This window comes from Orycteropus afer, unplaced genomic scaffold (assembly GCF_000298275.1).
Source record: "Orycteropus afer afer isolate SDZICR_OR568_19922 unplaced genomic scaffold, OryAfe1.0 scaffold00014, whole genome shotgun sequence".
NCBI classification, from domain to species: domain Eukaryota; kingdom Metazoa; phylum Chordata; class Mammalia; order Tubulidentata; family Orycteropodidae; genus Orycteropus; species Orycteropus afer.
In genome coordinates, this window is record NW_006921601.1 from 11,549,900 (window position 1) to 11,568,283 (window position 18,384).

Here is an 18,384-nt window from a genome sequence, read left to right on the forward strand (position 1 = left end):
ATGCAGAACTATAAACCTTAAATCAGTTAAAAAAGTTGACAGTTCACAGCCAAAGCATTAAAATAAATTTTGACAGTAGTCCATTGAGGGCACTGTAATAGTCCCTTACATTTTACTGTAGTGCTTTATAGGTTTCAAGATTATTTTCTTGCTCATTGTTTTATATAATGCTAACATTTGTCATTGTCGTTATGTGCCATTGAGTCAGACCTGACTTACAGCGACCCCTCCTCAGGTTACTGAGGTGGTATCACTATGGAAGTAGATTGCCCAATCTTCCTTCCAAGGAGTGGCTGGTGGGTTTGAACCTCCAGCCTTCCGGTTAGCAGTCAAATGCCTTAAGCACTACACCACCAAAGCTCCTGGTGGGATTTGGATAGTTTGTTAATAATGTAAATAAGGTACATGGCACCTTTGTGTGTGTGGGACCATGCAAATAATGTGTATGGAACCTAAAATACCGATTGGCCGGTTTTGCCATTCCATTAGTTTTAAAATGAGCCATCTAAGAGGCAGAAAAGGGAGATCTCACTGCCAACAATAAAGAACAGCCAGTAGTGGAGTGCATCCTTGGACTCAAGATTCCTGCACTGAGACGCTGGCAGAGAGACTGGCAGGAGATCCTCCAGCAGCAGAGACAGCACAACCAAGAGACTGGCATGAGACAGAGTAGTGAGCTTTCCAGCCTGTGGAATAAGAAAGCTGAGTGCCTTCGGGCAGAAGGCTTGCTAACCTGAGCATTCCTGAACCTGTATTGTAACCTGTTATTTCCTTGATAAACCATAACCATGAGTATTGTCTCTGAATTCTGTGTGACCATTGCAACAAATTATCGAATGCAGCAGACATAGAGAGTGCTGTGGGAGGGACGGTTCATGTCAGAATTGGTGAAAAGGTTGGAAGGTGGCAGCATGTCTGACTTATGTGTCATAGGAACCAGCCTTGGGCTGTTGATGTTCATCTTGATTTTATTTCCCCCTTGTGAAATTGTTGTTATAGTTGTTGAGTGCTGTTGAGTTGGCTCCAACTCATAGTGACCTGCTCCCATGTATACAGAATAACTGCTCGATCCTGCACCAGCCTCACAGTCCTTGCTATACCTGAGCCCATTGCTGCAGCCACTGTGTCATTCCATCTCATTGAGGGCCTTCCCCTTTATCGCTGACTCTCCACTTTACCATCCTTCTCTAGGGAATAGTCCCTTCTGACAACATGACCAAAGTAGGTGAAACAGAGTCTGGCCGTTCTTGCTTCCAAGGAGCATTCCTAGCTGTACTTCTACCAGGACAGATTTGTTCATTCTTCTGGCAGTCCTTGGTACTTTGAATATTCTTCATCAACACAAGTCAAAAGCATCAACTCTTCTTCAGTCTTCCTTATTCACTGTCCAGCTTTCACATACATATGAAGTGGTTGAAAATACCTTGGCTTGGGTTAGGCACACCTTAGTCTTCAAAGAGACATTTTTGTTCTTTAGCACTTTAAAGAGGTCTTTTTGCAGCAAATTAGCCCCGTGAAATACATCATCTGATTTCTTGACTGTTGCTTCTATTTGGTGTCGGTTATGGATCCAAGTAATATGGAATCTTTGACAACTTGAACCTTTTCTCTATTTATCATGATGCTGCTTATTGGTCCAGTTGTGAGGATTTTCATTTTCTTTATGTCGAGGTGTAATCCATACTGCAGGCGTAGTCTTTAATCTTCATCAGTAAGTGCTTCAAGTCATCCTCACTTTCAGCAAGAAGGTTGTGTCATATGCTTATCACAGGTTGTTAATGAGTCTTCTTCCAATCCTGATGCCATATTCTTCTTCATACAGTCCAGCTTCTTGGATTATTTGCTTAGCCTACAGATTGAATAAGTATGGTGAAAGGATACAACCCTGACACACTCCTTTCCTGTGATAAACCGTGCAGTATATCCTTGCTCTGTGAAGTTAGAAGAGGTCAAACACTACAGCCACGCCCTTTTTGCAGAGGCTAATAAAGGGAGTTATTTAAATACTTGATTGTGAGGTCTGGTCTGCGTTAGGTAGTAACAATAGTAAAGGCAGGACAGGACCAGTAAGAATTGAGAATAAAGAAAACTGGAGACCATGATGAGGATGGAGAATTGGAAGGACATGTGGTATAGTTTGGTGGAAATTCATAGTACAGGATGTCAGAGATGGAGTATTTATGGGTGGTAAGGCTGAGAGTATGAATGTGACTATGTTCTTTTTTTTATTTTTACTAAGCAATTTTATTTATTTATTTTATATTTTTTATTGTGATTTGGGTGAAAATTTACAGAGCAAATTCACTTTCCATACAGCAGTTCAGATACACTTTGTCTCATGACATTGACTACAATTTACCCCAATGCATCAGCTCCCCTCCCACTTCCTCCCCATAGTTACCTCTTCCCTGTGTCCATCCCTCCATGCACTCCTGCCCCCTGAGCTGTCTCCCTGTACATAAACAGCCCTTCTTTCTCCCGTGATTGTTCTCTCCAAAGAATGTATCTACCTCTGGTGAATGTTCAACTCATGTGACTATGTTTTAAGAAAGGAATGGAAGTAATGATTGATAATTGGAAAAGATAAAAAAAAAAAAAACCTGTTGAGTCTAAACATACCAATTCCCAAATCTTAGAATGTATTTTAAATCTTAAGAATTACTGGAAAAAGTGTTTAAAAGACAGATTTCCTGAGCTGCACTTGCCAAAATCTGAGGTCTGGTAGCATAGTGCCTAAGGCACTTGATGCTAACCAGAAGGCTGGCGGTTCAAACCCACCAGCCACTCCTCGGAAGGAAGATGGGGCAATCTACTTCCGTAGTGATACTGCCTCAGCAACCCAAGGAGGGGTCGCTGTGAGTCAGGGCCCACTCAACAGCACACACCACCAACAACAAGTTTTGGGGTAATGCCAGTGAAGCTCATTTTGCTTCCCTGCCCCCAAGCCAAAGTCTCTGGTGACTCACTAGTTTGCACTTGGATACCAGCTAAGAGGTGGGAGGTTTGAACCCACCCAATGGTACCATGTAAGAAGAGCCTGGCAATCTGTTTCCATAGATTACCAAGAAAATCCTGTGGTGCCCAGTTGTGCTTTGTAACACATGGGTTGCCATGAATTGGAATCAAGTCTGTGGCAAAGGATTCCCCCTTCCCCAAAGCCAATCTTAATTTAAGATGCACTTATGACTCTATATAGCCAACACATAATGAGAACAGTATTTTTCTTTAATACTGTGTGCTTTCTGAGCTGACATGACTGGGTCTCAGCCTGGAGTTCAACAGAATAGAAATTGAGGTAAAATAGAGTGAAGCTGACCAGCCTGGATACCTGTGTGAGCACAAAATAGCTTCAAGGTCGAGCTCTCAGGTACCAGTGGGGGTGGTGAGGAGGGTAGCAGGACACAGGGGTATTTCCTCTCAAATTATTCCTTATTTCCAGTGACCCAGAAACTCTGTCACCATCCTTGGGAACCTGTAACAGAATACCCTTTGTGTGATTTTCACAAAACATTACCCGTTTTCACCCCATTCTTGCAAAAGAATGTATCACATTTTCTTACGGTCTGGTGGACAGTATCCTCTCTGTGAAGTATCTTGATGGATTTTCATTTGAACAGACCCCACCCCCCACCCCAATTGAAACAAAGATAAGGATATCATCCATCATTGTAATACCTCAACCTAATTATTTCATTAAAATTTTTTGCTTTTAGTAAGTTTTCATAGGTTCTCATACTATTAATTGAAAAACCAAGGGACCTTTTTTTTTTTTTTTTCTCTTAAGGATTATTCCTTGTTCCTGGTGACCCAGAACTCTATGTCCTGTCCTCAGGAACCTGTAACAGAATATTGTTGATATACCTCTTCCAAAACAGTACCTTCCTTAATGCCATTGTTTTTCAAATGTGATAGATATCAAAGCATTACTTTACAATCAAGTGGACAGGATATCTGTGATACGTCCTGGCCTTTTTAAAGACTAAAGCCAGCTGATAGTGGGTTGAGTCTGACGCATGGTGACCCCCTGTGTTTAGAGTAGACCTGCACTCTGTAGGATTTTCAGAATCAGATTATCAGCTCTTCTATCCCAGGCACCTCTGGGTGGGTTTGAACCTCCAACTTTCTGGTTAGTAGTAGCACGTAACTATTAGTGTCACTCTTTTTAAAAGAATAATTGGATTTTTTTCCTTCTTAAATGCTGCCACTGATAAGAAATACGAAAAATACTAACGATTTTCATTAAAATTTTTTTTGGTCCATCTTGGAGCATATATTGCTTTACGTAATTGTGAACGTTCAACATTTGTATTTCTGATTTTTTTCCCCATGGTTATACTTTTAGTGATTTGATGATATTCCATCATGTTGTTATACCACACTTGCATAGTATTTAGGTTAGCAAATTTAGGAATTTTTCATTTCATTCTTTCTGAAAAATTAGGATTAAAAGTTTTTTTCTCTCAATTTCAGTATATTACATTGTTGTTGTTGTTGTTCTTTGCCGTCGAGTCAGCCCTGACTCATAGCGACCCCTCCTTGGGTTTCCGAGGCAGTATCACTACAGAAGTAGGATTGCCCAACCTTCCTTCCGAGGAGTGGCTGGTGGGTTTGAACCGCCAGCCTTCTGGTGAGCTGTCAAGTGCCTTAGGCACTATGCTACCAGAGATTAATTAATAATTATATGATTTCTGTAATTTCTGGTACTCTGTCCTGATGTCTTCAGATCAGTTTATAAGTGTCACTAGTAGTGTATTACTTTACCACTTTTATCATGGTATTTATTCCTGGTATTGAGTATTTCAGCCTTCTTTAAGAATGTTTATTAAAATTATGAAAAGTTTAATAGCATCATCACATTATCTTAACTAATGTTTGTTTACTGCTTGCTTTGGACTCAGGAATTATGCTAAATTCTTATAAACTATTTATTTCATTTAATTTTATACAAACTATAGTAGGTATATTCCATATTATTCCTACTTACAGGTGAAGAAATGGGCCTGAGTGCTTACATAACTTTACCAAGATCATCTAGTCTTAGCAAATAGGCCAAGGCAGGATTTGAAGCCAGGTCTGTCTGACTTGAGAGCTATATTCTTTTTTTTTTGTCCACACAAACCAAAGTTTATTAAAGAGGGAGGAGAGGAAAGGGGGCTTTACAAGGGAGAGACAGAGAGGGGCTTCTGCCTGTTCTAGCCTCCAGTCTCTCTCAGAGCCATATTAAGCCTACTTCAGACAATGTGTATATTGTAATATCCATATAGAATTCCCATGTCTTTATAGTCTTTATATAAGTATTTTAATGGTTGTATTATTTCATGGTGATAAAATACCTACTTTATTAAACCATGCCATTTGTAGTGAGTATTTGGACTCTGTAGGCTTTTGCTATTATTAGATGATGTTTGATTAGATGTATACATATTTTTGCTTTCGTAGACCTATTTAGTTTGAATAAATCCTAAGAAGGGACTATGTAGATTACTTTGGGATCTTTCATATACTTCTTGTTACAAATGTACTAGGTATTTTTGGTATTGTTGTAGTAAAAATATGTACAATAAAAACCTGTGCCATGTACTCGTTTTATTGTAATAACACTTTAAATTTTGTAAGATAATTTTAAAGAAGTGTTTGGTAGATTTATTTGCTTCATTCTTATTTGATTATATGTTCATGTAATTTACTATTTCTGGATTTATCATTACTATTATCGTTTCAACCTTATTGCTAATTTTGCCTTAGTGATTTAATTTCTTCTTGTGGCACATCCATTATCATGAAAGGTCATACCTTTAAAAATTGAAAAAACAAAAAAAACCAACAAGTCTAGAATGACTCCAAGGTGTATGCATATAAGCTACATACAACTAAATTATCCATGTTATCTATGGGGAATTTTAATTTTTTAAGTTTGTACTTACGTTTTTCAAACCTAACAATGAAGTTTTATTTGATAATCAGAAGATTTCTTTTTAAGCATAGCTGACAGAATGGATTTACTTTATACTGAAATAAAAAAAAAAACCATAAAATTAGAGCTAAGGGTTCAGTTGTAAAGAAACAAAAATCTGTCTCTCTACCTATCTAATGGAAGTAAGTTTTGTTTTTTTTTTAAGCAGTTAAAGTAAATGATACAGCCTCCCAACTTTTCATTGCTTTTTCTTTTACAGAGATGCTGTTCAGTTAAATGTGATTGCTACACGACAACTTATTCTCCTGGCACAGCAAATGAAGAATCTGGAAGTGTTTATGCATGTATCAACAGCATATGCGTATTGCAATAGAAAGCATATTGATGAAGTAGTCTATCCACCCCCTGTCGATCCCAAGAAGTTGATTGATTCTTTAGAGTATGTTTCTTTGAAATGTACCTATAGTGGCTTTGATCCCAAAACTTTGGATCTAGGTTTATCTATTTATATGTATCTCTTGGTATATGTCAGTTTCTCTCTTCCTCTTTGTGTCCCTCGATTTATATACACACATACATGCACATACACATACATACGTACATACATACATAATCTGTTCCTTTATTCAACAAACATTATCACCTTTTTAATTTTTAAATTGTACAGATTGATACCTAAAGACTGTTGTTGAAGTCAGTGTGGGGATTTCACTTTTAACCAAGTGTGATGGTTGGGAACCTGGAGGAATACCTTGGAACAACTCATCCATGTTGTTGTTGTTAGATGCCATTGAGACATTTCTGACTTACAGTGACTTCACATACATCAGAACTGTGCAGTCCTGCACCCTCACAATCTTTGGTATGCTTGAGCCCATTGTTGGAACCATTGTGTCAGTCCATCTTGTTGGGAGTATTACTCTTTTTCTCTGACCGTCTGCTTTACCAGCATGTTACCCTCCTCCAGGGAATGGTCCCTTCTGACAGTATGACCAAAGTGGGTGACATGAAGCCTGGCCATTCTTGTTTCTAAGAAGGATTCTGGCTGCACTTCTTCCAAGGCAGATTTGTTCATTCTTCTGGTAGTCCATGATATTTTCACTGTTCCTCACCGCTACAATTCAAAGGCATGAACTCTTCTTCAGTCTTCCTTATCCATTGTCTAGCTTTCACATGCATATGTGGTGATTGAAAATACCATGGCTTGGGTTAGGTACACCTTAGTCTTCAAAGTGACATCTTTACTCCTTAACACTTTAAAAAAGTCTTTTGCAGTAGATCTGCCCAGTGCAATATGATGTCTTGACTACTGCTCCCATGGGTGTTGTTCCAAGTTGAATGAAATCCCTGACAACTTCAATATTTCTCCGTTTATCAGGATGTTGCTTATTGGCCCAATTGTGAGGATTTTCATTTCCTGTTGAGGTATAATCATACTGAAGACTGTAGTCTGATCTTCACCAGTAAGTGCTTCAAGTCCTCTTCACTCTCTGCAAGCAAAGTTGTGTCAACTGCATATTGCAGGTTATTAATTAGTCCTCCTCCAATCCTGGTGCCACGTTCTTCTTCATATAGTCCAGCTTCTCAAATTATTTGCTCACCATACAGATTGAATAATTGTGATGAAAGGATACAGCCTTGACACACACCTTTCCTGATTTTTAAACCATGCAGTATCCCCTTGTTCTGTTCGAAGTACTGCCTCTTGGTCTATGTACAGGTTCCTTATGAGCACAATTAAGTGTTCTGGAATTCCTATTTTTTGCAGTGTTATCCATAATTTGTTATGACCCACAGAGTTAAATGTCTGCATAGTCAGTAAAACACAAGTAGACATCTTTCTGGTATTCTTTGCTTTCAGCCAAGATCCATCTGGCATCAGCAGTGATATCCCTCATTCCACATCCTCTTCTGAAATCCAGCTTAAATATCTGAGAGTTCCCTGTCAATATGTTGCTGTAACTGTTTTCGAGTTACCTTCAGCAAAATTTTACTTGCTTGTGCTATTAATAATATTGTTTGATAATTTCCACATTGTCTTGGATCACCTTGATTTGGAATGGGCACTACTATCGATGTCTTCTGATCACTTGGCTAGGTTTCTTGGCATAAATGAGTAAGTACCTCCAGCACTGCATCCGTTGTTGAAACATTTCAGTTTCAGCCTTGTTTTTTGCTCATTCCTTCAGTGCAGCTTGTACTTCTTCAATACCATTAGTTCTTGATGCTACTTCCTGAAATAGTTGAACATCGACCAGTTTTTTTGGTACAGTGACACTGTTTATTCCCTCCATCATGATTTGATGCATCGTTCAGTATCTTGCCCATAGGATCCTTCAGTATTGCACCTCAAGGCTTGAATTTTTTCTTCCATTCTTTCAGCTTGCTAAGTGTTTTCTTCCCTTTTGGTTTTCTAATTCCAGGTCTTTGCACATTTCATGATGATAATTGACTTTGTCTTCTTGAGCTACTCTTTGAAATCTTCTCTTCAGCTCTTTTATCTTGTCATTTTTTCCATTAGCTTTTGCTACTCTGTTCAAGGGCAAGTTTCAGAGTCTCTTCTGACATGCATTTTGGTCTTTTCTTCCTTTCGTGTCTTTTAGTGATCTTTTGCTTTCTTCATGTATGATATTCTTGATGTCATCTCTCAACTCATCTGATCTTCAGTCATTGGTGTTTGAAGTATCTATCAAATCTGTTCTTCAGATGGTCTCTAAATTCAGGTGGAATATAATCAGGGTTGTATTTTGGCTGTTGTGGACTTGTTTTAAATTTTTTCATCTTCAACTTGAACTTGCATATGAGCAGTTGATGATCTGTTCCACAGTCAGCTCTTGGCCTTGTTTTGACTGATGATACTGAGCTTCCATCCATATTGGGGCCTCTGTTTTCTAGGAAATCAATCTTAGTGACCAAGAATTGTCTGATACCCATGGAGACCAATGACTGCCTGTTTATTAGAAAGGTTCTAATTTATTAAAGGATTATTTCTGATTGTTTTTTGCCCAGTGGAGACTATCTAGATGAACTTTAGTATTAAGGAATTAGAGGTGACATTTCCTTTCATACTCCTAGTATCATTGTTTATGATCTTTCTGAGGACTAAGATTCTGTCAACAATTATTACATATTAAAAATATATTTGTTTGAAGTATTTGATGCATGGGGAGTAAGTGAATATGCTTAAACCACAGTTCTCATTTGCTTCAGACTGTGCTTTGTCATCAAGTAAAACAAACAGAAAAGATCAGAGGGAGAAGAAAATAGGGAACCTTTTTGTTTTAAAGACTGCAGTTACAGAAACATTACATATTTGTTAGTCTTCCTGTAATACCCTGGTAGGCTTTTTCCTTGTCTATTTTTCTGTCTCCCCTATTCACTTTTCTTCTTAGAGATTCCACTTTCAGTTCCTTAGTTACCATCCCCTGCTTTCCTACTTGATTTCTCTTCTTCCCAAGGGTGCTACATAGTGTCCATAGCTGCTGCTTCTAACTCTCTCCTGCAATAAGCCTACAAATCCTTTTCTTTAAGACTTTCACTGTGAGGAAACAAGCATATCGTAAGGAAGTTTACAGAGGCGTTCTTAAGTATTCTCAGGTTTCTGTTTCCTGACTCCATTTCTTAGCCTCTTCCAAGTATCTCCCCTTCTCACTCTGTAGGTATCATTTTCTTTATTCCTGGCATATAAGTTTGTTGCTTCTCATAAGAAAATGCAAATCAAATCATTCTTGGACAGTCCTTCTACTTGACATGAAGTAAATGGGTAATCTGATTTTAGTTTCAGCTGTCATTTTCCTGATAAGTCAGTAGACTAAAGCACTTAGTATCTCTGGGAAAAGTTGAGTGTGAAAATTAACCAAGTATTTTACTTTTTTTTTAAATTACCATTTGATATATCTAAACATCTAATGAGCTAAGAAAAATGCTTATAACCTGATTCTGTTTCTCCTTTCCTTGCTTTCAAATCTAGCTAATGATTAATTTCAGGATGGCTCACAGATTGGCTTTCTAACCTCCCTTACTTTAGCTTACTGGCTAAAGTCCGTCTGTTTAGGCATTCATTCATTCATTCATTCATTAACTAATTACCTATTCTTTCCTTTTTTTAAGACTCTCTACTATGGAATATTTCCTAAGTTAGGTAGCATCATCCCTTCAGTTTAGTATTTTTTCCTTTCCACACACCCAAAAGGTGCTTTCATATACATGTTGGAGAATGATAATTTATCTTGGTAATCTCTGTTTTATGCTTTCTCATTAGTTAGTGTGGGTATCATTAGAGTATCAGTATAATGAGTCTACTTGTATGTATACCATTTTACACAATAAGGAAAGGTAGAGGAGCTTCTAGTTGCTTAGTGCCTAAGGCACTTGACTGCTAACCAGAAAGCTGGCGGTTCAAACCCACCAGCCACTCCTCGGAAGGAAGATGGGGCAATCTACTTTGCAGTGATACTGCCTCAGAGACCCAAGGAGGGGTCGCTGTGAGTCAGGTCCGACTCAATGGCACATAACAACAGCAACAATAAGTGTAGCTGAAAACAAGTATATAATATACTGGACTCAGAAAATTTAGACTGGTAAATAGCATAGATATCAACTAGTATATCACTCCTTTTGCAAATAAGCAGAGTGGAAGTTTTGTAACTTTATAGTAGTTGCTAATTGAATTTTTATAGTATGACTCAGTTTATTTTTATTGTTTACCATAGTATTTGCCAATCTCACTAGTGTAAGCATATAGTTTTCAGTGCTTTACTTTAAATATTTAGATTTAAAAAAAAAAAAAAAAAAAAGTCTACTGCCATGGAGTCGATTCCTACTCATAGCAACCCTCATTGGATTTCCAAGGCAGTAAATCTTTACTGAGGTAGATTGCTGCATCTTTGTTCCACAGAGTGACTGGTGGATTTGAATCACCAGCCTTTTGGTTAGGAGTCTCATGCCTTAGGCACTGCACCGCCAGAGCTCCTTAATATTTAGCTTACTGAGCCTTTTATATTAATTATAAATATATGCTGATTGCAAATGTATATAATTAGCATGTTACTCTTTTTGGTGATTATATACAGGTCTATAATTCCTAGTCTGAAACCCTTAGCTATTTTGGAATTCATTTGCATCTTAGATAGGAAATTTAATATATGTAAGTGTAGTATGAAATAATCTCAGCTAGCTCTGAAGTAGCATCCCTGATCAAATATATCTGAAATGTGTGAATACTAGAAATTGGTTCAGTTCAGGTTTTGCTGCCTATCATGTAATTTATGAAGGAACTCTCAATTTTCAGAGCTTTTTGGATATAGTAATTGAAGTAAAGGGCTTGTAGACCTGTAGTTGATGCTTAATGAAAGTAAGAGTAACTTGTATATTTTTAGTAAAATTTGTCAAGTCATTTGAGTCAAAGCACTATATATTTTGACTATACAAAGTGCAATTAAATGGTTTTTCAGTTTATAGTAAAACATTTGGAAATATTTTTGTATGCAATTTCTTTCTTTACAGGTGGATGGATGATAGCCTTGTAAATGATATTACCCCAAAGTTGATAGGAGACAGACCCAATACATACATATACACAAAAGCATTGGCAGAATATGTTGTACAGCAAGAAGGAGCAAAACTAAATGTGGCAATTGTAAGGCCATCGATTGTTGGTGCCAGTTGGAAAGAACCTTTTCCAGTAAGTTGTTTGGAAATCATTTGTGAATGATTGGATTTTTAAATTTTAAGTCATAACTCTGTGTAAAAAGAGTTTGCAATTGTTTAAGAGAATTATTATTTACTGAACATGGTGCACAGTGGTAAAACTGTTTTCCCTTTATTCTTAGGAAGAGGTATTGGTACTTTTGTGTCTAATGGTGGGTGTCTACAAATGTGTATCAATTTTTTAAAAAAAAAAACCTTAATTAAAAATTAAAAGTTTGAAATTGTCTTGATTCAAAAGAGACACCATGCCTTATGAGTTTTGTAATTAACAGGAAATTGGACTGACATGTCAGCATTTGTTGGCCTTTAAGATTATTTGCTGATTAATATCCCTTCCATATGTGAAGGGAACAGAGATGATAATATTCAGGGTTTTATTTTACTTCATTTGCTAAAGCACTAAAAGAGGAAGTCTCTCAAAGAGGTAGACTCTCCCTGTGTAGGTCACAAGCTAAGAAAGGTGTGAAGAGATTGCTATGATATCTTGGACATGATAACTTGCATATGATATTTGTGAATCCCTGGAATAAGAGAAATCAAGTAAATTGATTTAGGAAAAACCCAGGTCTCTCTAATGATACTAAGTGATAATATCTCCTTAGTTGTTTTGATTATTTGATTTCTGTATTGAATATTGCTTTAAATATTTGATTTTTATATTCCTTTGTCTTATGCAGTAATTTGGAGGAGGATATACCATTTCCCTTTAATCTTAGGATGCTGCATTAGTAAATAGCAAAAAATCAAATATGTGCTGGCTTAATTTAGCAAAAGTATTTGAGAGATATAAACTTATATTTAAATTCTCTTTGCAGAGAGTTAATGGAAGAGTGGGTAATCCCTTGAAACTTTTTACTTAGTTATTTGAGATCTCAGAAGACTGACCTTATTTGGGACCGGGAGAAAAGTTTGGCCTGAATCTAGTCTACTTTTTAGTTTTTTAAAAAAGAACTACTGAGTATAAATTTGGGATTATAAATTTCATATAATAAATTCCTAGTTCAGTAATGTTTCTAAGCCTCCTTCCCCCCCTTTTTTTTTTTTTTTTAATTTTTGGTATTAGGGATGGATTGATAACTTTAATGGACCAAGTGGTCTCTTTATTGCGGTAAGTAAACCTTTTTATTTATTAAATGTTCTATATATTTTTCTGTTTTCTGTATATCTTTATATATGTGTACATATATGTATATATACATACTCTGGCTTATATATCTTAAAGTGTTGTTTTTAATTTCAACAAAGGCAGGGAAAGGAATCCTTCGAACAATGCGTGCCTCCAACAATGCCCTTGCAGATCTTGTTCCTGTAGATGTAGTTGTCAACACGAGTCTTGCGGCAGCCTGGTATTCCGGAGTTAATAGGTATATGAGGTGACAATGTCGCTTGTTAAATCTATAGTAACTGAGAAGGGAAAATAGAGCTACTGACTAATGTTAATTAATCCCTCAGTCTTGATATTGCCATACAAATATATACATATATATAGGCAGTATCACTTCTAACTACGAGAGGTGGTGTATCACAGGTTAGGTAGCAAGTGGTCTTGTCAGGAGTAGTTACGAATTAACATTAATAGTCATGTACTACCTACAGGATGGACAGATTTGTTAGAGATTAAAAAAAGAAAAACAAATCTCCTCTTCCTAAAGATTGTGTTTTATACATACTATAAAAGTTGGTGTAAACTTGGCTTATATAAAGACTGAAATTCACAGAGAATAGTTTACGTATATCAAACATGGCATACTAGAGCTGTTTTAACCAACTCTGGGCATCTATCATTTAAAATGAAGTAGTAGTGTTAAAGGTGATGCTAAATTTCCCAACAGCTTTTTGTTCTTCTCTAATTAATAAACTTCCCTTATTTTTAAAGTCAATTTTATCCTAAAAGAGAGATTTGATTATATAAATTGTTTCTAACAAAAGAGAACGCAGTCCTATTTTTTTTTTTTTTTAACTGTTGTTGTTGTTGTTATGTGCCATCAAGTCAGACCTGACTCATAGCAACCCATCCTTGGGCTTCTGGGGTGGTATCACTATGGAAGTAGATTGCCCAACCTTCCTTCCGAGGTGTGGCTGGTGGGTTTGTACCGCCAGCCTTCTGGTTAGCAGTCAAGTGCCTTGGGTGCTACACTACCAGAGCTCCTTTTTAAACTAGTGCTTCTGAAATGGAAAACATACGAAGACCTGAAATCATTTGCTGTGTTGTTATTTTACTTACATTTAAAACCAGGTACTCTTCTCCTGCTAATGCACAGAAGAGAAATGTGGGGTTGGGAAGGTAGAATTTATTTTTCTATAAATAACTTTTTTGGTAGAAGAGGGAGAAAGGGAATTATAATCATTCAGGCATAAAAATTAATCCTCTGAGGATAATTTTAAAAATGATAAGTATAGAAAAGGTCCATCATCCTCATTTCTTCCTCCTTGAGTATTGTATAATATTTAAAGTGGATAAGTTTGTCCTCTTACATGTTTCATTACTTTGATCTTTGTCTTTGCAGACCCAGGAACATCATGGTGTATAATTGCACAACAGGCAGCACTAATCCTTTCCACTGGGGTGAAATTGGTATGATTGTACCTGTGTTTCTACTACTAGAGTACATCTTAAAGAACTTAAAATGTTTACTGAGTTTATATGTTTATATGTTAGAATAACCCATGAGGCGTTAAGGCCATTGAGTTACCAGTTTGTTCTTACTTTAATCATCATCTTAGAAGTAGTATCTATCAGTACTGCTTTATGGTCTTAGTTGTGTTTCACAAATTTAAAATGTCCTGCTATATATTTGCATCCCACCCTGTTTTTTATCCTTGTATGTTCTCTGCTGATATCTTTAGCAACACTTGTCAATATCTATGGCATGAAAGTGGTGCTTTTTTCCTCCCTTATGGGCACCCTCAGTCCTGATGTTATCTGACAGGCAATCATTTCTAGCTAATACAGTATATCACAGAAGATAGCAAGTAGACCTGAGTGATAATAAATGAATGAGTTAGGAAGTAGGATACATCATACAAGAATATTTCCTATTTTATTAATTTTATTTAAATTCACCAGTTTACATGACTATGATATGATATGCTATAGTTCTGAAGTAGGAATAGGGTAACTTTAAGCCTACTGAAATGGAGTTATGTTTATGTTGTTATGTCATTCTGTCTTAGGAGTTTTTAATAGCATTTTTTATTTCAATTTAAAAATTGACCTTTAGAACATATAAGCAAAAATTGAAAGCTAGGGTGATTCTAATTTTATGGTAATGATTTAAAACAGTACTTTTTAAAAAAAAAATACTTGAGGCACTTTAAATAAGATAGGTATTTTTGTAACCTTTAATTTATTGTAAAGTTGAGTAAAAATCAAGTTGAGCATATATTTTAGTTAATATGTCAATATACATTTTTGTTGCACAGTATTAACATGGATGATATATTAGGTTTGATTAAGGGTTGACATTGCATAACCTAAATAAGTTGCTGCAGAAGTTAATTTTGAGTTGTTTTAAAGTTGTTGGTATATGTTAATTTGAACAACTTAATCATTCATAAGCAAAGGATGTTGATCTTGCTTTTCTTTTTTAAGTAAGTACAGTAATAAGAATCTGGAAAGAGGAACAGAAAGAAAGAAGCTATCGTGAGAGGTGAAATATAGAAAATGACATTGTAAACTGGCATAAGTAAAACATCAAAAGGATTTCAAGAGTGAATTTTAGCAAAAAATCCACCAACTACTCAGGGCATTTCTATTTAAATTCATAAATAGTGGTAGTTCTAAAACCACTTGAGTTCAGCAGTCTAATGTCCATAATCTCTTAGCTACTATAGAGGGTAGAAAAGTTCTTTTTCTTTTCTTTGTTTTTTTTGTTGGTAAATGAGGGAACTCTGACATCTTTGATAAAATATTTTATATTATAAAACATGATTTTTTTCCCCAAAACTTCATTACATGGTTATTATCAAAGCTGTTACACAACTTTTCTTCCTCAGAATACCATGTAATTTCCACTTTCAAGAGGAATCCTCTCGAACAGGCCTTCAGACGGCCCAATGTAAATCTAACCTCCAATCACCTTTTATATCATTACTGGATTGCTGTAAGCCATAAGGCCCCAGCATTCCTGTATGATATCTACCTCAGGATGACTGGAAGAAGCCCAAGGTAATGGTGACTAGCTCTGTCTTTTCTGTTCCTCTGACTGTTAAACAACCCATGCTTACACTAAAATGCATATTAACATTGTATTTGTTTATGTTTATAATAAGGCTTTATGGCCTTTTGTGATGAGAAGACGCTTGAATTTAAGATTTTGTCAGAAAAGAAAAGGTAGTCTTATAATTCACTCTAATTTGTTCTAAAGTTTGGATGATGAATTATTGTCATGTCTTCAGTTCTAGGTCTAATTTTAATTTGTTTTCCTGTATAACAATTAACATTCAAAATGCTTTGATGCTTATTTTTCCTACAGGAAATTATATAAATCAATCCTTCAAGATGAATCCTTTAAACCAAGTATTCAGGCAGCCCAATCTTAAGTTTTATTCCAACAACCTATTGCTTCATTATTGGAAGGGTGTCAGACATACAGTACCTGCATTATTGCACGATCTTGCACTCAGGTTGACAGGTCAGAAACCGTGGTAAGAAGAATAGCAGTAAATACACTCTGTATTGGTAAGGTGATGAAAGCTTACTAGAGAGACAAAAAGTCGCTAGCATGAGCTTAACCTTTAGAATTACTAACCTAGTAAATCACAATCACAATCAGGATGTCAGGACATTTCTTAAGATTGGGGATATTTGGAGAGACTGTGTATCTCATTGTATTAGGCTATTGATTTTCCAAAATCGCGTAATATGGAAATGTTCAACATCAAGGTTGTCATTGTTATTATAAGCTGAAATTAAGCCTTTTTCCTCTCCCCCTTAAAAACCTAGGGGTGAGTTTTTTAGGAGATTAAAGGTAAAATGTTTTTGCTTTAAGTGGATGGTACAGTTTTATATGAAAAAACAGGATGCTTCTAGACAGTTAAATACCCATATATATCAGCTGCCCATTCAGCTTATAATACGATAATTACAGTTTTTGACTAATTTTCCAGGTTGGGAATTGGCATAGATTTTTTAAGAAACAAATAGAAAAGTTTCTATTTTCTTATTAGTTGTTTTAGCCATTCTTCTTTCTTTCTTTTTCTATTTTTGTGAAACCCCCTGAACTTAATTAATGCTCTCTTATTGTCTTTACCACATGATCACAGTGAAATGTACTGTAAAACATGTAATTTTTGTTTTAACTACATTGGCATTACAGTGGAGCCTTTGATTGGAGAGTTCAGGAGTTGAGTATTTATGTATAAAGAAGATGCTGATTCCAGAACTTCCATCAACTGCTCAAAAAATAAAAGTGAGGTATCTGCCAGTTATAGTGTATCAGGATCTCAGTTACTTGTAGAGATTTTCAGTTGTTCATGATGTTCCTAGCTTTCTCTGTATGTTAAATATTGAAATATGTGAGATATGTTGAAGTGAACAACTATAGAATAGGTAAAGAAATACTTACTGGAAAAAGAGCTAAAATATGTCAAAATTGTTTTAAAATTTTTCTGGAATGATCTGCAAAATGCTGTCTTGTGGATGGTAAGTTTTTACGACTAGAAAGCAGATGTAAATTTACTAATGATGACAGTGCATGTTTTTGTGATACTAATAAAGTTGTTGCAAGTTAGGGCAGAAAAGTGAAAACTGGGTCAAAAAAAATAAAACTGCTTAAATTTATCACAGTACCTTACATAGAGAAAGGGGGCTTAGTAAATGAAATAAAATGAGCGAATAGCCAAAGTTCAAAAATTATTCAGACTAAATGTGACTTTATAACAAATCATCTCAAATGTAGTGGCTTAAAACATGCAACAGTCATTTTATTATTTCTTTTAATATATTGTTTTTCTCAGGATCAGGAATTTAAGAAAGGCTTAACTAAGCAGTTCTACCTTGGGAACTTTTATTGTGTTTGTAGTCAGATGGAGGCTAGAGCTGAAAGAGTGGGGAAAAGTGGGGAGGTGAAGCAGCTGGAGAGGAGGATTGACCTGTTATCATTATCACTTCATGTAGTTTCAGGATTTCTCCATACATATATGTAGTCTCTTTGCATAGACTAGTGGCAGACTTAGGATAATTGGACTGCTTACATGGTGGAAGCTACATTGCCTTTTCTGACTTAGCTATGGAAGTCATGCAACATCATTTCCACCTCATTCTTTTTTAGTCATAAGCAAGTGAGAAGCCTTGCTATATTCTAGAAAGAACACATGGTCCCTACTTCTTGGTGGAAGAATGGTTAAGGTCCTGTTGGAAATGAGAAATGAGAAGGAAGATAGTGTCTCAGGCATTTTTGCAAAGTACAGTTTGCTGCAGTCAGCCCTTTAATCTGAGCAATTCATATTCCTCCCTTTGAAAGATACACTTTACTTCTATACCTGAAAGACCTCTATGGGATTGACTTACAGTCCAGGATTTTGTAATTTAAATCTGGTCCAGTTGTGGATGAGACTCTTCAGGAGTAGTTTTGTGGGTATAGTCAGTCACTCAGGTATGTTACTTAAGTACTAGTTGGAAAACCTGTGACTTAAAGAGATGGGTATCTATCATCCATACACTCAACACAAAGTGCAGCTGAACAAGCATAGGATAATAGCTTTAGACTTGTTCAGAAAGAGAAAATGAGGGGTACCCAGCAGTCATTGGTCCATAACAG

The 18,384-nt window shown here is 36.1% G+C and overlaps 1 protein-coding gene across 1 annotated transcript in view; it reads left to right on the forward strand.

Moving 5' to 3' along the window:
- Positions 1-18,384, forward strand: part of FAR1 (fatty acyl-CoA reductase 1) — a 42,796-nt gene that overhangs the window by 12,861 nt on the left and 11,551 nt on the right. Inside the window, exons 3-8 of the mRNA XM_007955363.2 lie at positions 6,174-6,353; positions 11,420-11,597; positions 12,687-12,731; positions 12,869-12,987; positions 14,131-14,198; positions 15,620-15,791. Coding sequence (XP_007953554.1) covers positions 6,174-6,353; positions 11,420-11,597; positions 12,687-12,731; positions 12,869-12,987; positions 14,131-14,198; positions 15,620-15,791 — 762 coding nt within the window. The remainder of the gene's footprint in view (positions 1-6,173; positions 6,354-11,419; positions 11,598-12,686; positions 12,732-12,868; positions 12,988-14,130; positions 14,199-15,619; positions 15,792-18,384) is intronic.